General features: G+C 31.0%; 2 protein-coding genes across 5 annotated transcripts; one reads left to right on the forward strand and one right to left on the reverse strand.

Moving 5' to 3' along the window:
* The first annotated feature begins 897 nt into the window (after window positions 1–897).
* Window positions 898–4140, forward strand: LOC110615865 (GPI-anchored protein LLG1). Its single transcript, XM_021758046.2, has 3 exons — window positions 898–1058; window positions 1159–1215; window positions 3487–4140. The coding sequence occupies exons 1-3, from the start codon at window positions 992–994 to the stop codon at window positions 3885–3887; spliced, it is 525 nt and encodes a 174-aa protein (XP_021613738.1). The 5' UTR covers window positions 898–991; the 3' UTR covers window positions 3888–4140.
* Window positions 4141–7175: 3035 nt separating this feature from the next.
* Window positions 7176–13129, reverse strand: LOC110615862 (phosphatidylinositol/phosphatidylcholine transfer protein SFH13). 4 transcript variants are annotated; one of them, XR_006350846.1, is made up of 16 exons: window positions 12796–13129; window positions 11862–11952; window positions 11422–11725; window positions 11203–11302; window positions 10731–10997; window positions 10177–10254; window positions 9999–10103; window positions 9863–9912; window positions 9690–9789; window positions 9464–9562; window positions 9261–9365; window positions 8990–9152; window positions 8273–8649; window positions 8089–8163; window positions 7373–7798; window positions 7176–7230 (listed from the first exon to the last, which is right to left on the reverse strand). XR_006350846.1 is itself a non-coding variant. In XM_021758040.2 (15 exons), the coding sequence occupies exons 2-15, from the start codon at window positions 11866–11868 to the stop codon at window positions 7778–7780; spliced, it is 1851 nt and encodes a 616-aa protein (XP_021613732.1). In that variant the 5' UTR covers window positions 11869–11952; window positions 12796–13129; the 3' UTR covers window positions 7176–7777. The 4 variants fall into 4 exon arrangements, 3 of the variants coding, with proteins under 3 accessions (XP_021613732.1, XP_021613733.1, XP_043812990.1); XM_021758040.2 differs by having other exon boundaries at window positions 7176–7798; XM_021758041.2 differs by lacking the exon at window positions 12796–13129 and adding an exon at window positions 12403–12767 and having other exon boundaries at window positions 7176–7798.
* Window positions 13130–15478: the final 2349 nt, after the last annotated feature.

The raw sequence follows: 15478 nt of genomic DNA on the forward strand, positions 1-15478 counted from the left end.
AAATTTCAAATTTTCATCTTCATCAATTAAATTTAACTTTTTAAAATACATATTCCTTTATTTAATTTATAAAAATATTTTTTATTTTATTATTATAAGAACAACTTTACTATTTAATTTTTATAATATAAAAAATTATTAATTTATTTTAATTTTGTAAAAATATTTATTGACTATTTTTTTATAAAAAGTATTTACTATTTAATATTTGTAATATAAAAAAACTTATTAGTTGTTTCTTCAATTTTAAAATATACATTAAAATTTTTTTAAAATATTAAATAATATACTAATTAATTATTTTATTATTTTAACTATTAAATATCTTATTATTTAGTACTTATAACAAAAAAAATTTATTAATTGTTCTTTCAGTTTTATAAAAATATTTATTAATTAGTCTCTTCATATTAATAATTAAAATTAATAAAAAAATTAATTAGTTATATTTTTCAAAATTTTAAAAATATTTTAATATATTTTTTAAAATTAATTGACTAATTAATAAATTTTTTATATTATAAAAGCTGTAATATTTAATAAATAAAATTAATAAATAAATTAATTAATAAATTTTTAAAATTTAAAAATATTTAATATATTTTTTAAAATCGATAAATTAATTAATAAATTTTATATATCATAAAATTAAATAATATCTTATTATAATATTATATATTTTCTAGGGGTGTTAGATAAATTTTTTTTATAACATAAAAATTAAAAAAAATTCATTTCTTACTAAAAAATAAAACAAATTATAAAAATCTATAAAAGATGACAAGTCTAGCTTTGTAGAGCGTAACCTTATGTCCTTATCTGGACGCTTATGTAGGAAATGGTCTTCAAACAAAAATCTAAAAAGTTCCGATTTTAAAAGTCCAAGCTTGTAGTATCTACGCGCTCATGACATCAGCTGAGCGTATAACCCACAAGAAAAGAAAGAGAAGAGAGAAGAAGTGTATTTCCCTCTCATATATAATAAGCAAAGATGGTGGTCTTCTTCCTCTTGTTGGTGGTTCTCTTTGCTCCTTCTTCTGCCTCCACTTCTATTTCAGGTCTTCTGAATTTAAGGAATGCTTATTTTGCTGCTAATTGATTTTTTGTTTTTCTGGAATTCTGTTTAATGGTTTGTTGCTTATTGTGATTTCAATCCAGACTCTGTTTTCCAATCCCATCCTTCTACCAGCAGGAATCTGCTTCAGGCTAAGAAAGGTTTTCTTTTTCTTCTTCTTTTTCACATTCTTTGATGGACTTTACCTAATTTTTGGTTGAAATCAATTAAGACTTGTATGATTCATTTGAAAACTAATGCCACTGCTTGTTATGAGATAAACTGTTGTAAAGCTGAATGCCTTTGTTCAAGCCTCCAAGATTATTACCCTTTTTGTTGTTTCTCTTGTGTTCTAGTAAAAATTAATTTATTGCCTTCTAAATTGTATTGAGAATTATTTGGGATATCTGATCAGTTGCTAGCTCATCTAGAGCATTCTTCTCTTAATCTTTCCTATCTACATGGTAAGCTTTCCTGTCATGATATTTGTTGAAATGGAATTTAAAACCTCAAGGCTATGACTTAATTAACATGACATGCCTTTCAATTTTATAGATATTGCTTCAATGCTTTTATCAGCCAATTTAAACTCAATGAAAACACTTGTTAAAAAATGAGCTTTGTTCTCAAGTGACAATTCATTTTGAACATTGCTCATTTGCCCACCAATCATGAGGTTGTGAGCTCATTGCTTCTCTTTACATTTCAGTTAATTTGTAATTAACATGCTTAACTTTAGTGATGCACTCAAGTGAAATTAGATTTAGGGATTATTTTGATCTAAAAACACCCATACTTGTGGTGCATCTTCTCGTGGCTCGAACTCATAACCTCAACTAATAGATAGAATAATTTTACCATTAAAATATCTATATGAATTTATTATTTGTGTAGGTTTTTGATATTATAAATATTTGATTTAAAAGGTCTGATTCCTACTATTCTCTCTCTCTCCGTCCGACTTCTCTGCTGCTAAAGTACCTCAGATAATGTTTGCAACCGCAACAATCTCCGATTTGTTTGAGAATCCCTTGTAATAAAAGAACTGAGAGGATGGTTTCTCAACATGTCCTATATCAGTTAGGATGACATGTTCCATTATTGTGACATGAAAGTGTTATGTGACCAGGTTATACTCACAGAAAAGCATAGAAATTAGAAAGGAAATAAAGAAAGGAGAAATTGAATAGAAGAAGAGAGAAAGGAAGAATTTAGCATTATTAGTGATTTCTAAAATGACCCAATACAAGTACTCCTATTTATAGTAACTCCCACTTGTAACAGAATAACTACTCTGCCTATTCCTGCCTATTTCAATGAGCTCATGTCCTCTTAGTCAACTCATCCCTTATCTGTCTAAAATTACATTGTCAATTCACAAGAAGTATCATTGATCAGATAAACATTCAATACAGTTGCATGTTTGATATTTGAAAGTATGATTTGGACTTCTCTACCTGCAGGCGAACGTCTTTTTCCCATCAAGAACACTTCCAATTGATATATCTTGTTAATGAAGCCAAAGGATCATCTAGGACCTTACAAATACTGAATTTTATTAAGGCTTTTTGTGGAATATGGAGGAATATGAGAGGAAAGGAAAATGGAAAGCAACTAGAATGTGAGATCCACAAGTTTGTTGCTTGTGATACTGGTCCCTCTTCTCCATTTTCCTTCCATCTCTCCCTCCATTTTACTCCTCCCAAAAAAGGGTGAGCACGAAACATCCCACACTTGTGTGCTTTGCAGCCTTGCCTCTGCTTTATAGATCGGCTCTTTGCATTGCTTGAAACCATGACCTCTAGTTCACAAAATGAGCAACTCTACTCCCTCTTCAAACATAGCCTAAATGATCTTGTGAAAATTAAAAGGCAATTCTATGATTTTGGAGAGTTATGCATTGCATTTGTAGCTTGAGAATTTCCAATGTTTTTCCAATCTTCATATTATAATGATTGTTTTATTTTATGATTTGACTAGTTCTTATTTTCGTGCACCCATCTTTGTTGATGACACAATGTTAATTGAGTAATAAAAGTAAAGAAATGCCGAGTAACAGTATCTAATTTACCAGCTTATCAAGAAAAGATAAAGCATCATCCAATTTAAGCTATGAATTTAATCTGTACTCTTGCATATGTTGATTTTGCTTCTCTTACTGTCACAATAATAGCTCAGTTATATATATATGCAAATTATGGCAATGCTTATCTTTGATATGCATCTATACAGTTTTGATTTATTTGTGCACTTTCAAGAAAGAACTTATATTTTAGTTTCTTGAGCCTTGAGAGTTGGGCCTTCTTGTGTGTTTCTAGGATATGCTTAGAAAACACGAAAACAGTCATCTCCTTAAACCCATTGCCAAATTTTGTTCCGCGCGTAATTATGCTGCATTCTGATGATGAAACATTGTCTTGCCCTATCTGCAGCCTGTCCTGTAAACTTTGAGTTTATGAACTATACAGTCATTACAAGCCAATGTAAAGCACCCAAGTATCCTCCTGATAGCTGTTGTAAAGCATTCAAGGACTTCGCTTGCCCTTATGCAGATATCTTGAATGACTTGACCAGTGATTGTGCTGATAACATGTTCACCTATATTGGCCTCAATGGGAGTTATCCTTCTGGCCTTTTTGCCAGTGAATGCCGGGAAGGCAAGGACGGGCTTGCATGCCCTGCAACACCACCATCACAGTCAGCTAATACTAGTGAGAGTCAGATTATTTGTGGGCCATCCTTATTACTGATGCTCACATCTATATTTCTAGTGCTGTTACTTACACTTGTCTTGAAGGCTCCAAATGTTGATTCTTCTTTAATGTTCCTGTAGTAGGTTTTTTTTTTAATTATTAGCTATGGCAGAGCTCTATGCGTTGTAATTTTATTGTGCTAGAGTTAAAAGCATCCTTTAGGGATTCCTAAATTGATTTTTAACATAGGTTTGTGATTTGTGTATTGATTGATGAACGATTAGAGCTTGGTTGTATTGATTGTAGAGCTTGGTTGTATTGATTGATGAACGATTCAATCCTTAGACCTACATGTATTTGTCATCATATATTTGTACCAATATTTCTTGGGTATTTTTTGTGTTATCGTGATCATATTTTCATTTTTAACCTTTAGAATTCATGCCAAAAGAAAGATGTTTCCAACATTAACTAGCTGCAATGGACTCTTGCTGCTCTCTTGCTTTAAAGCAACTCTCCAGCATCAGTAACTGCATGGCTTTTCCCTCATGTTTCAGTGATTCTATTTTACTGTACAATGAACCATTACTGGATACCAGTAGAAAGCTCTTGTTGAAGATAAACAAGTTCATTGGCTGATAAGCAAGGCAGAAGTGCACCTGATATAACACCCATAGCTCCTTAGTTCATGTGTATGCAAGTTCAGATAGCAATGCAGAACATGTTCTCAGGAATTATTAGAAGAAAGCAGAGTCTCTAAGAACTCCATGATTTGTAAGTACTTGAGTGAAGATATAGTAGACAAAGCCAGAGCAATGTTTGATGAAATAAAAGCGAAAGATCAAGCATTGTGGAACGCAATGAAGGCAGAATGGACGAAGAATGGTATGCATACTGCAGCATTACCTCTCTTTCAAGATATGATGATTTCGCCTACTCGTCCAAATAATGATGCAACACTAGGATTCTTCAGTTTCGGTTTCGGTATATGGTTTTTACTAAAAATTAAAATCGGAATCAAACCTCTAATTTTTTAATTTTTTGAAACATGTTTGAAATCAAATTTTAGTATGTTTCTAAACAATTTTGTTACGTTTTTAGGTTGATTTTGATTTTTTTTTTATTTTAATTTTAGTTTTAATTTTAATGTTAAATTTTTTACAAATAAAATTTCAATATTCATACACTTATTTTAAAATATTAAATAAGTAAATAACAGTAATAATATTAATATATGTTACATACAATTTTTAGGAAGAATATTATATTATTTTTATATAGTTATTAATTATATAATTTTAATTAAAAAATATGTAATTAATATATGACAAGATATATTAAATTAGTAATATGTGATTCACTCATATTGTTAAAAAATCTTAATAACTGATTAGAACATATAATTATTTTATAATATTATTAATAATTATTTAATAATTAAAGAGTCATCAATAAATTATATGAATAATTTAATATATAAAAGTAGTTAGGAAATATTAAATATAAAAATAATAAAAAGAGAGTGTATACATAGTGACCTAAATTTTTATTAACTCTTAAATAACTCATACACAACTATTTTATTTATATTCTTGTTTATGGTTTTCTAATATATATTATTTAAAAATTTTTAAAATTAAAATTAAAATTCTTTAAATATAATTATATAATTTAAATAATATAATTTATTAGATTATATTAAAAGATATAAAATACATTATTAAAACTATATAATAAAATAATATCACTAAAATTATTAAAAATATATATTTTTTTATACTGTTCTAACTTTATATAATTTCGATTTAGTTCTAATTTGATATTGGTACGGTTCTTGACAAAAAATCATAACTAGAATCAAATGTATAAATATATTTGATTTAATTTTTATAATATCTGTTTTCTTATCTCGATATGATTTAATATGGTTTGTAAGTTTAATTCGAGATTTTAAAAAATTGTACACAGTATCATGAAACATGAAACACGGATGCGCTTGTTATCTATAGCTTCATATTTAGGGTCGCTGCATCAAGGAAGATGTATAAATACATATTTTGGTAAAACTGAGGCTACGGTGAGTACTAAACCTAGTTCTGCTCTCATGGACAAGTATGCCAAGCATGGTGAATTACAATTTTTCCATCTATGGATAGGCTGAACTTTCAGAGAAGAAGCTTGCAGATGGGATTCATCCAAATGAGTGAATTTTGTGGCCATGCTGGCTTGCTTGAAGAAGGAGCTCTATTTCAACTAAATGATAGTAGATTTTGGTATAAAACCGTCGTCCATTGAACATAGTTGCAGAAGATATCGACTGTAGGACTCGCAATAGCCTGAAGAGATGGACTTGGGCATTTAGACACTTTGATTATAGAAGTTGAGACAGTCAGGGTTGATCTATTTTGGCTTATATTTGAGAGAAAATCATTCTAAGATTTTCTAATAAGTCCCAGCAAATGTCTTTCCCGCTATAAAAGTTAGCCATTTTGTTCTTCAATTCTCTGCTGCTATCTTACTAAATTAAAAATTTTCTTGTTGCTTCTGCTACTGAAATTAAATAACTTATTTCATTTTGGAGAATTCAAAATTAAATCTTATTTTTATTCATAAAAAATGTATTTATTTGTTATTAATTTAAATATAATAAAATTCAATTGAATTATTTTATATTAAATAAATAATTAATAATCATCATTCTTATTATTTTTAAATTAAACATGAATATTTATTTTTATAAATAACAATCATTTTTATCATATTAATTAAAAAATCATTATTAATATTTTTACAATCTTTAAAATCTAAATTTTACATAATTTTTTATCATTAGAAGTATAAATTAATATTTTTAATAAAATTAAAAAATAACATAATAAATTTCTTAATATTAATTATAAATACATTAAATATTAATTATCAATATCAAATTAAATTAACTTTTTAAAGAGTAGTTATTAATTAAAAAAATAAAAAATAAATTTAAAATTAAAACAAACAAAAAAATATAAAGGATAAAAGAAAAAGAAAAATAAAAAGGTTTTTAAGGGCTAAGAGTTAATTAAATAATTTTGATGTAAATATATTTAAATGAGATTATTTCTTGTAAAATCTTAATAATTTTGGCCAAATTTCTTTTAATTAAAATTAATTTTCATGAAAATTTAAAGAGAATTGAATTCTTATGATATTAGTTTTGCCAAATACAATTTTTTTTTAAAAAAAAAAATAATTTCTTCGAAATCTGCTGTTCTAAACAAGGATTTAACAAAGGGCACATGGCAAAAAAGTAAACCAAATTAATACTAAATTTTTATTGAGCGATACAAAAGTAAACAAGACAGTCTTCATAGAGCTTCATGGTTTGGCTGATAGCATACCCCACTCAATGACGTTGTACTCTTGAAAACAATTCATGCAAGAGCCACTTGATTTCATAGACCTAAGCATTTATTTCATTTTCTTCATCTTCTTTCTAGAATCCTGCCCCAAGTTACAATTTGTTAATCATTGTTTGAATAATCAGGCTTAGCGTGAGACTTGGTGTCTTAAAAAAAAAACAAAACAAAACAAAACAAAAGTGGGGGTGCAGAATGCTCCAGTCACAGCCAGTGAAGAAGCTCACCTGCGACAGCCTATAGAACTTCCTTGGCCAGTTTTCAATATACTCGCAAGAGAGGTCATACAAGTAGAACTCCATCTTTACCGTTTGAAGAAAAAAAAAAAAGAGAGGAAGAAGTAAGCATTTGTTTATAAATGCATTTCATTTACTCTTTTTTCTCTACACTGTTCCGAAGCTAAAGATCAGTACCAACGGCTCAGCTAAACTGTAATTTCTGTAAAGGGAGAAAGGGAGGTGATTGAACTTGTTCTTGTACAACTCATGTTATGCTAAAAATAGAGGCGTCCACCCCTTGTTTCTAAGTATGGTTGTTGCCATTGATGCCCTCCTGATCTCTGAAAATCACTCTCCTGTCATCCCCAATTTCACCAAATTTCTAGCTAATCTCACTGTTAACACTTCAGGTCCTCAACAAAATAATCTTCTTCGCTGCAAGAAAGATTCCCATCAGGGTCATGTTGGCCCAAGAAAGCAATATAGTATGAATACTGTATCACATGTAACGATAATGAGAATTTCTAAAACAAATCTGCTCGAGCCTCAAACCTTCATGCATTGTGGTGCATGTCATGGACAAAGTAATTGTGGTGCATGTCATGGACAAAGTAGGGTGTAGCAACCTCATTACAGACTAACAAGTCTGATGGGTCACATTCCTAGTCTTGCTTGATAATATTCAATATGAAATTGAACTGAAAAAATCAATAAAAGATACTCACACGACGCTTGGACTCCCGTAAATCGTCTAGCAACTTAGAAATCTCAAGTTGCTTCACTACTGTAGCATGTAGTACCTGCAAGAACAACATAATTTGTGGATAACCAATAACGTAACCATTGGTACAATCAGTTGTCCAACTTCCAGATATCTGAAGCTTCTAAATTAAGTAGAATAAGACATACCCTCTTTGTTTTTTCAAGGTCAAACTCAACAGACTTGATCCTTTCCAGAGATTCCATGAGCATTTGCTCCTTTTCCAATGGGATTGCAGCAGGTTTGTTGCTAAGCTCCTCAACTAATTTTTCCAGGCTCTGTAGACGCTCTATGCATGGACGGACAAGGTCTTCACTCACAGTTCCTACGGCTGTTGAATGACCATCAGCATTATGTTCCACAAGGTTAGATGGATGAATATTGTTCTGCCTCGTCCAAAATTTGAGGGTTAAACTACAGGCAAATGCTACTAGTTTGACCATAAATGACATCAGCATTTTAGCCACATTATGCCTTTTTCCAATCTTTTCCTTGATAATCTCCAACCAATAGCTGGCAAGACCTCCTGAAACAAGACATGAGTTTACTATTCAAGTTCCAAAGATTGCAATAGCATATGGCACTCCACATATAAGAGTTTGAATCCACAAAAAAAAGGGTAATGTCTAATAATAAAGTTCTTGCAATCTCCGCTTAACCGAAAGAAGGATGATCTGGGATAAAAAGAATCCCATACTCAGAATATGAGGGTGGATGTATGCAGCCTAACCCCTGCTTTGCAGAGAGGCAGTTCCCATACCATTACACTGAACCCACCCTCTTGCACTTAACTGACTGCACACAAAAATTTGGATCCGAGATGTCCTACAGGAACCAATCCACAAAAAGAAAGCATCAATACGTACCCTCCACACTTGATAGTATTTCACTAGGAAGGTCCCCCAAGTCATTGCTTTCAAGGAATCGATCTTGAGGATGTTCCGCCCCTAGGTTGCTTTGAACAGCCTTTTCAACCAGAGGAAAATTTTCATCACTACTGTAGTAGGCATTTGGATCTGAGGCTCTGACCTTAAGAAATCACAATAAACATACAAAATCAGAACACAACACATGCATGAGTGAGACTATAAGCGGTCAAACCAATTATGGTAACTTTGAGTAACAAGCAACAATTACTTCCTCATGAACGGGGGCCAAACGTGGAAACACATAACTCGGATTGATTGGAGAAGGATCATCAATTTCAGAACCTGATTCAGCTGCTGATGTGTCGCTACTTCCCTACACAACAAAAAAAAATATATATATATATCAAATATCCAGGGAAAAGATATACTAATAACATCAATGTAGTGTTCAGACCTGAGACAGAAACTTGCCTTCTGCAGGGGCATTTGAATGTGTGTGTCAAATTTAAGTTGGTTACTAGGCACTCTGGTGATTTGCCTCACAAATGCTGCTTCAGCATTATGTACAAGCTATAAATGTAAGACATTGGTTAATTTCCAATTACAAGTTCAACGTAAGGTTCATGCTCTCACTTTCATGGTCAAGGAATTCAACATGTAAATTAGTAACCAAAAATCAAATACTACAGTTACCTACCTTCATCACATCAGGATCATTCCATGGACCTTTATTTGATCGAAGACACCCTCCTTCAGCAGAACATGTACAAGAACCACCCAAGAAGTCTGGCAATTGACTGAACAGAAAGAAGCAAACAAATTGTAGATGTTACAAAGGAAATGTGACGGAGCTAACAGAAACGGACAAACCTTGAGTCAATAACTTCCAGTAGCTTGGGCAGAGACTTGGGCTCTAAAACCTGCAATTTTTGAAATTATTTCTGAGTAATACATATTGAAGGAAAAAGAAAATCAGGATCTATATGCTTACAGCTATATCCTGTACCTGTATCTTTGCAATAGTCTTTGAATCCAGAAACTTCTGAGCTGCAGGCCAAAGCATCTTCCTAAAGCCAGGGCCAGCATTAACAATATACATCCGATCCAATGTCTGTAAAATTATGGTTAACTTTCAGAAACCAATTAAACAGTGTAAAGGAGACATTTGTGGAAGATTTTATTACCTCAGGGTAGTAACTGTTATCTATCTTTGTCATTGCAGCCAAGAGATTTGCAGCAGTCCGAGTGAAATTCTTAATTCCCTGTTTTTAACATAAAAACAATGACCAGTTCAAATTCTAAAGAGAACCAGTTGCAAGAATCATAATCAACCAGGTACGACAGTGGAGGAAGATCAATATTAGATCAATGCTCTCAATTCTCTTATCTTTCCCAAAAACTCCACTGAATCCATAATCTAAGATGCGAGGGTTATGCAAAGCAAGAAAATGAGATTTCAGAATACAATGAACTACAACACTTGATTCACTTATCCTGTCCCAACTCCATTGGCTCCATAAAGAATGATTAATGGAATTTAATATGATACACGTTTCCAATGCAACAGAACTAGATTTTGGAATTCACTCAACTCTTCAAGGTGCATGCAAGAAGCAAAAGAAGTTATAACTATAGACTTTGCTCAATGCCGGCAATAAAAGCAAAACTTGGATAAAATATGTAGTTCATGAGGGCCAAATTCAATTTGAAGACTTATCTAGGATGCAATTCAACGTACCAAACCCTGTACGTCCAATATCGTTGTAGTTGAACACATCTGCTTCCTTGCAGCAATTGAACTTGCAGGGAATTTCTCCAGTAGAGCCCTCTCAAACTCTTGGACATGGTATTTCAGATATCGATCCGTAGTGGTAATTCGCATAAGCCTACTTGGATGAGCTTTTCCAAGCCTTTCGATGTAAACTGGCCGGCCTTCCTTATCAACTCCATGGTAACCCTGAGGGTAATATTGCAAGACTTCTTCTAGCTCTTCAAAGTCAAAATCCTAAGAAGTGATTGTTAACTGAGTATACTGCTAGAGTTGAACGACAAAAGAACTAAAAGATATCGTAATTCTCACAGGGATACATTATAATACTTTGGTAATTATGCAAAAATAAACTAATTCTTATAACAGACTAAAGCACCACTGCATAACTTAAAAAGAAGCAACAAGGTCAGTGGCATAAATTAATATCAATATTCAATACCTCCAATATGGTGTCTGTTCCATACTCTTTCCTCCAATGAAGCATTTCTTCCCACATCTGGATTGTTTTTTCAATATTATACTCTCTAGCTTTCAAAAATCTACAAGAATAAAATAAATCAAACAGCAAGTAAAATGCATTTTGCTGCTACCAGGCGTAGCACTGATTTTTAGTACATAAATGATTTATGCTGAATTCTCAAAGCAGTAACCAACTGACCTTAATAAAGTATGATACTCATCATGCCTAGGAGGCAACAAATTTCTTTCGAGAAGCCTTTGCCTCAATTCAAATACAGTACTCTCCTCTTTTTCATCCCTGACATCCTCAATAGAAACGGAAGAAACTCTATAATCAATTTTCCTGTTCCCTCTTTTCTTAAGAGAATGGGTGAACTTATTTGAAGCATTTAATGCCTTTTTCTTTAGGGTGCCGATTTTTGATTGGCGTCTCTCGTCTTCAGAGTTCTCAAAATCAGATCTTCTCTCTCGGATTTCATCATTAGCCCCAATTCCTTCTACGCCTTCAATAAGAGAATAAGTAGTTAAACACCCATCACTTAGTTTTAAGATTATCTAAAGCATCAAACATATAATTCTGAGTTGTGTGCTGTGTAAGTAATACTTAAAGGATCAAACAAACTAACAGCAAGCAAATACCTGACATTTTCTGCGAGATGTAAAAGGTGGCCCTTGTTTTACTAGGGAAGCAGATTCACAGTAACATCTTAGACATATATGCAGCTCTAAACTGTCAGAAAAGAAGATAAAAAAATGTTATTGAATACTCTGCAGGCTTCCAGAGAAGAATAGTTAAGAAGTCACTGGCTGATTAACCAGCATCATGCCCCCAGGAAATTTGAAAAAAAAAAAAAAAGAATAAATATATAAAACCCATAAGCAACAAGTACCCAAACACAGTACGAAATTTTTATAGAAACCCTTTTAGCTGTAAGGGGCTCTCCAGATTCATATGGAACGTAAAATTTACGAGAATAATAGACTTTTCACTTTCCAGCTCTGCTCACAAAGCCCTCGCATGTTAAGCAATCTCTAAAATCATGTTAATAATACCCATTACAATTCTCAATACTTACAATAAAATAAAAATAAAAATAAACTGATCTGAATCAGCTAAATCTTGAAAGAGAAAAGAAAAGGGTGCACACATTTATCTATTGCTAAACAAACCATATCATACTCTGTTAAATAGTTTCCATGGGCTTCAATCCAGAGTTCACACAAGGAGAAGAAGAAGAAGAAGAGGAAGAAGAAGAAACAAAGTTTGCATTAGTATGATCATGCAACGAACCCAGAAAAGTCACAAAGAAGAAAAATGAAAATGAGCTCGAAAACTCAAAAATCGAGAACTGTAAAAACCGTTAAAACCCATAGCATATAAATCATCACTTGTCACATTTATACCACAGTAAAGCTCTCAAACCTGAAAATGCATTAAATCTCACCAATGCCGACGCTAACCGTACGCATCTCACCCATACTATATCATTAATGAATGAAACCAAAAAGGAAAAAATAACATTTAAAAGAAAAAGGAACTTGAATAGCTTTGAATGAAAAACAGAAAACGCACCGAATCACGAAAAACTCCAAATCTGAGGGGATACTACACAAACAAGCATCGATTCACGCGAAGAAGAGAAGTAAAGCAACAAACAAGTGAAGAATCTCTCTCGGGAAACACGGTGAAGGAGGAGGAGGAGAAACGAAAGATTTTCCCGAGAAAATGTGCAAAAAATTGCAGAGAAAGGGAATATTAAAAAGGAAAATGTAGTGTTTGTGCAAGTTAAGTTTCTTCTCTTCTCTTTTTCTCCTTTATTCTCTCTCTCTCTCTCTCTCTCTCTCTCTCTCTCTCTCTCTCTCTCTGTTGAGGTGGAGTTTATTTGGTTGCTTACTGCTACTGGTTTTTCTCTCTCTAGAATTTTATAAGTATTTTTAAATAAATAATATATAAAATATTTTAGTTTGCTAAGTGGTGAAGTTTGTAGGGAAGAGTTTCTCTCTCTCTCTAATCTCTTGTCTTAGCTTCTTCTGCTTCGCTTTTTTTCGCTCAGGTTATTCACCGCTGGTTTATGGCGCTTTTCTGCTTACGTGTCATTTTCTTAATTAATTAATATTCATAAGACCGCATAATGACAAGGCGCATTAAAAATTAATTCATTTTGTTACATAATAAATATATATATTAATTAAAAACTATTTAGCAGTTTTCCTTTTTGAGGTTTATTTTCATGTTTGTTAGATTCATAATCATCAAAATACTAATATTTTAATTAATTTAACATTGTTCTTTCATTTGTTATAATTTATTTTATAAAAAAATAAATAAATTCTTCTAAAATTATATATGATTTACTTTTATTCAAAAGTAAAAACATATGTAAGTTAAAAAAATAACATTTTAAATAAAAAAAAGTTGAGTTTTGAATTTATATAGAATTACTGATATGGAATCACCATTCTAGCTGAGCTTTGAATGTAAAATTTGGGGGAATGGAATTTGGAAAAATAAACAAAATTTAAAGTTGAGTGGGTTGCTTCTAAAATTCCAAAATGCTAAAGACAATTGGGCAAGAGTCACTATCCTCCTCTCTTTGCATTAATGGCACACCCTCATACTCCACCTACTCCATTTAAGGCAACTTTCACTCTCTTTAAATTTGCTTCCCAAATCATTTCAAGTTTTCTAGACAATTGACCATTTTTCCAAATATAGTTGGCTATATTCACCAAATTTCACCATTTTATTTTGGAACCAAAATTAAGTATTTTTAGACGGATTGAGCGGTGAGTTTCAGTCTTTACAAAATTATCATGATATTACTCAAAAGAGTGTCTTGTCCTTGCATTCTATAATAAAATAGGTGCACGTGTTCTTTTAAGTCATTCTAATATTCCATAAAAAATTTTTGACCTTTACTTTTAAAACAATATTGTACGTAATTAATCTTTTATCTCTTTTTAATACAATGTAATCTGCTCCTTTTGAAATTTTATTTAATCAAAAGTCTAATTACAATAAATTTTGAGTTTATTTTTTTATAGTATAATTAATAAATCAATCTTTTTATTTTTAAAATTAAATACTTAAATTTTTAAATTTTAAATTTATTCAAGTAAAAATCCTTCCATTAATAATTTTATCAATTTTTCATTAATGAAACGTAAAATAATAAAAATATCTACTCTCTTTTTCTTTATCGTTTTCCGACAAAAACCAGAACCAAACAAAATTTGATATTCTTATTAAATTCTAATAACAAATAAATTTTTCGCTCATTTCAATTTGAGATCGGCAATTTAAATCAAAGTTCATCTTCACTCGTGTCTCATAGATCTTCCACACCTCATCTCTCAACATTCCACAATGGGAGATTATAATTTCGCATAATAAAAATGCTCGAAATTTAAGATGGTGGAGAAATTAAACAATGGGAGTAGTAAAGATGGCGAAAAAATTTCAATTTTTAATTTTCAATTTCAAGAAGTATTGAATGCATCCCTTCCAGATTCACCTAAACCATTCTAGCAACACTCAGAAGCAAAATCAATTCCAAGTTTCAGATTTCATCTAAACTATTCAAATTAAAAAAAATTTAAATAAAAAAAAATTCAATAATCAAAGAATATATGCCTCAAATTACAAGATTGAAAAAACACTTAATATTATACTGTAAATTTAGATTCCTAATCTCAAAATCAATAATCATTAAAGCAAGTATATCAAATATATAAATAGGAAAAAAGAGTATTTAAAGAGAAGAAATGGGTCCATCTTTGTTGAGGGGAATCGATCCATCTTTATTGTTGGAGTGCCTATGAGGAGTGCCGTGAAAAGAATGAGAAGAAGGAGAAGAAGCTCTTTAATGACCTAAATACCATAATTAATGATTTGTCAAATAAAAATACTCGGATATTAATTTTTAGAGAATCATTTTGACAGGTTATTTTGTGATTTTTGAAAGAATAATATTGTAATTGTTAAAAGAATATTGTTGTGATTGTGGAAGATTGATGAGGGTTTAATATTGGAAGTCATATCACTTAAAGAAAGAGACAAAGGAATATTTCTTGTATTAAAATGATTTATCTCTCTTTTTATTGTATTTAAATACTTGAATGACAAATGTTATGGATAAAAGAATATATGATTTGAATATAATTAAAATTTAAAAATTTAAATATTTAATTTTAAAAATTGAGAAATCGACTTATTAATTACACAAAAACTCAAAAATTAAAGTGTAGTGTACACT

The sequence above is a fragment of the Manihot esculenta genome, chromosome 5 (genome assembly GCF_001659605.2).
Source record: "Manihot esculenta cultivar AM560-2 chromosome 5, M.esculenta_v8, whole genome shotgun sequence".
Taxonomy (NCBI): Eukaryota; Viridiplantae; Streptophyta; class Magnoliopsida; order Malpighiales; family Euphorbiaceae; genus Manihot; species Manihot esculenta.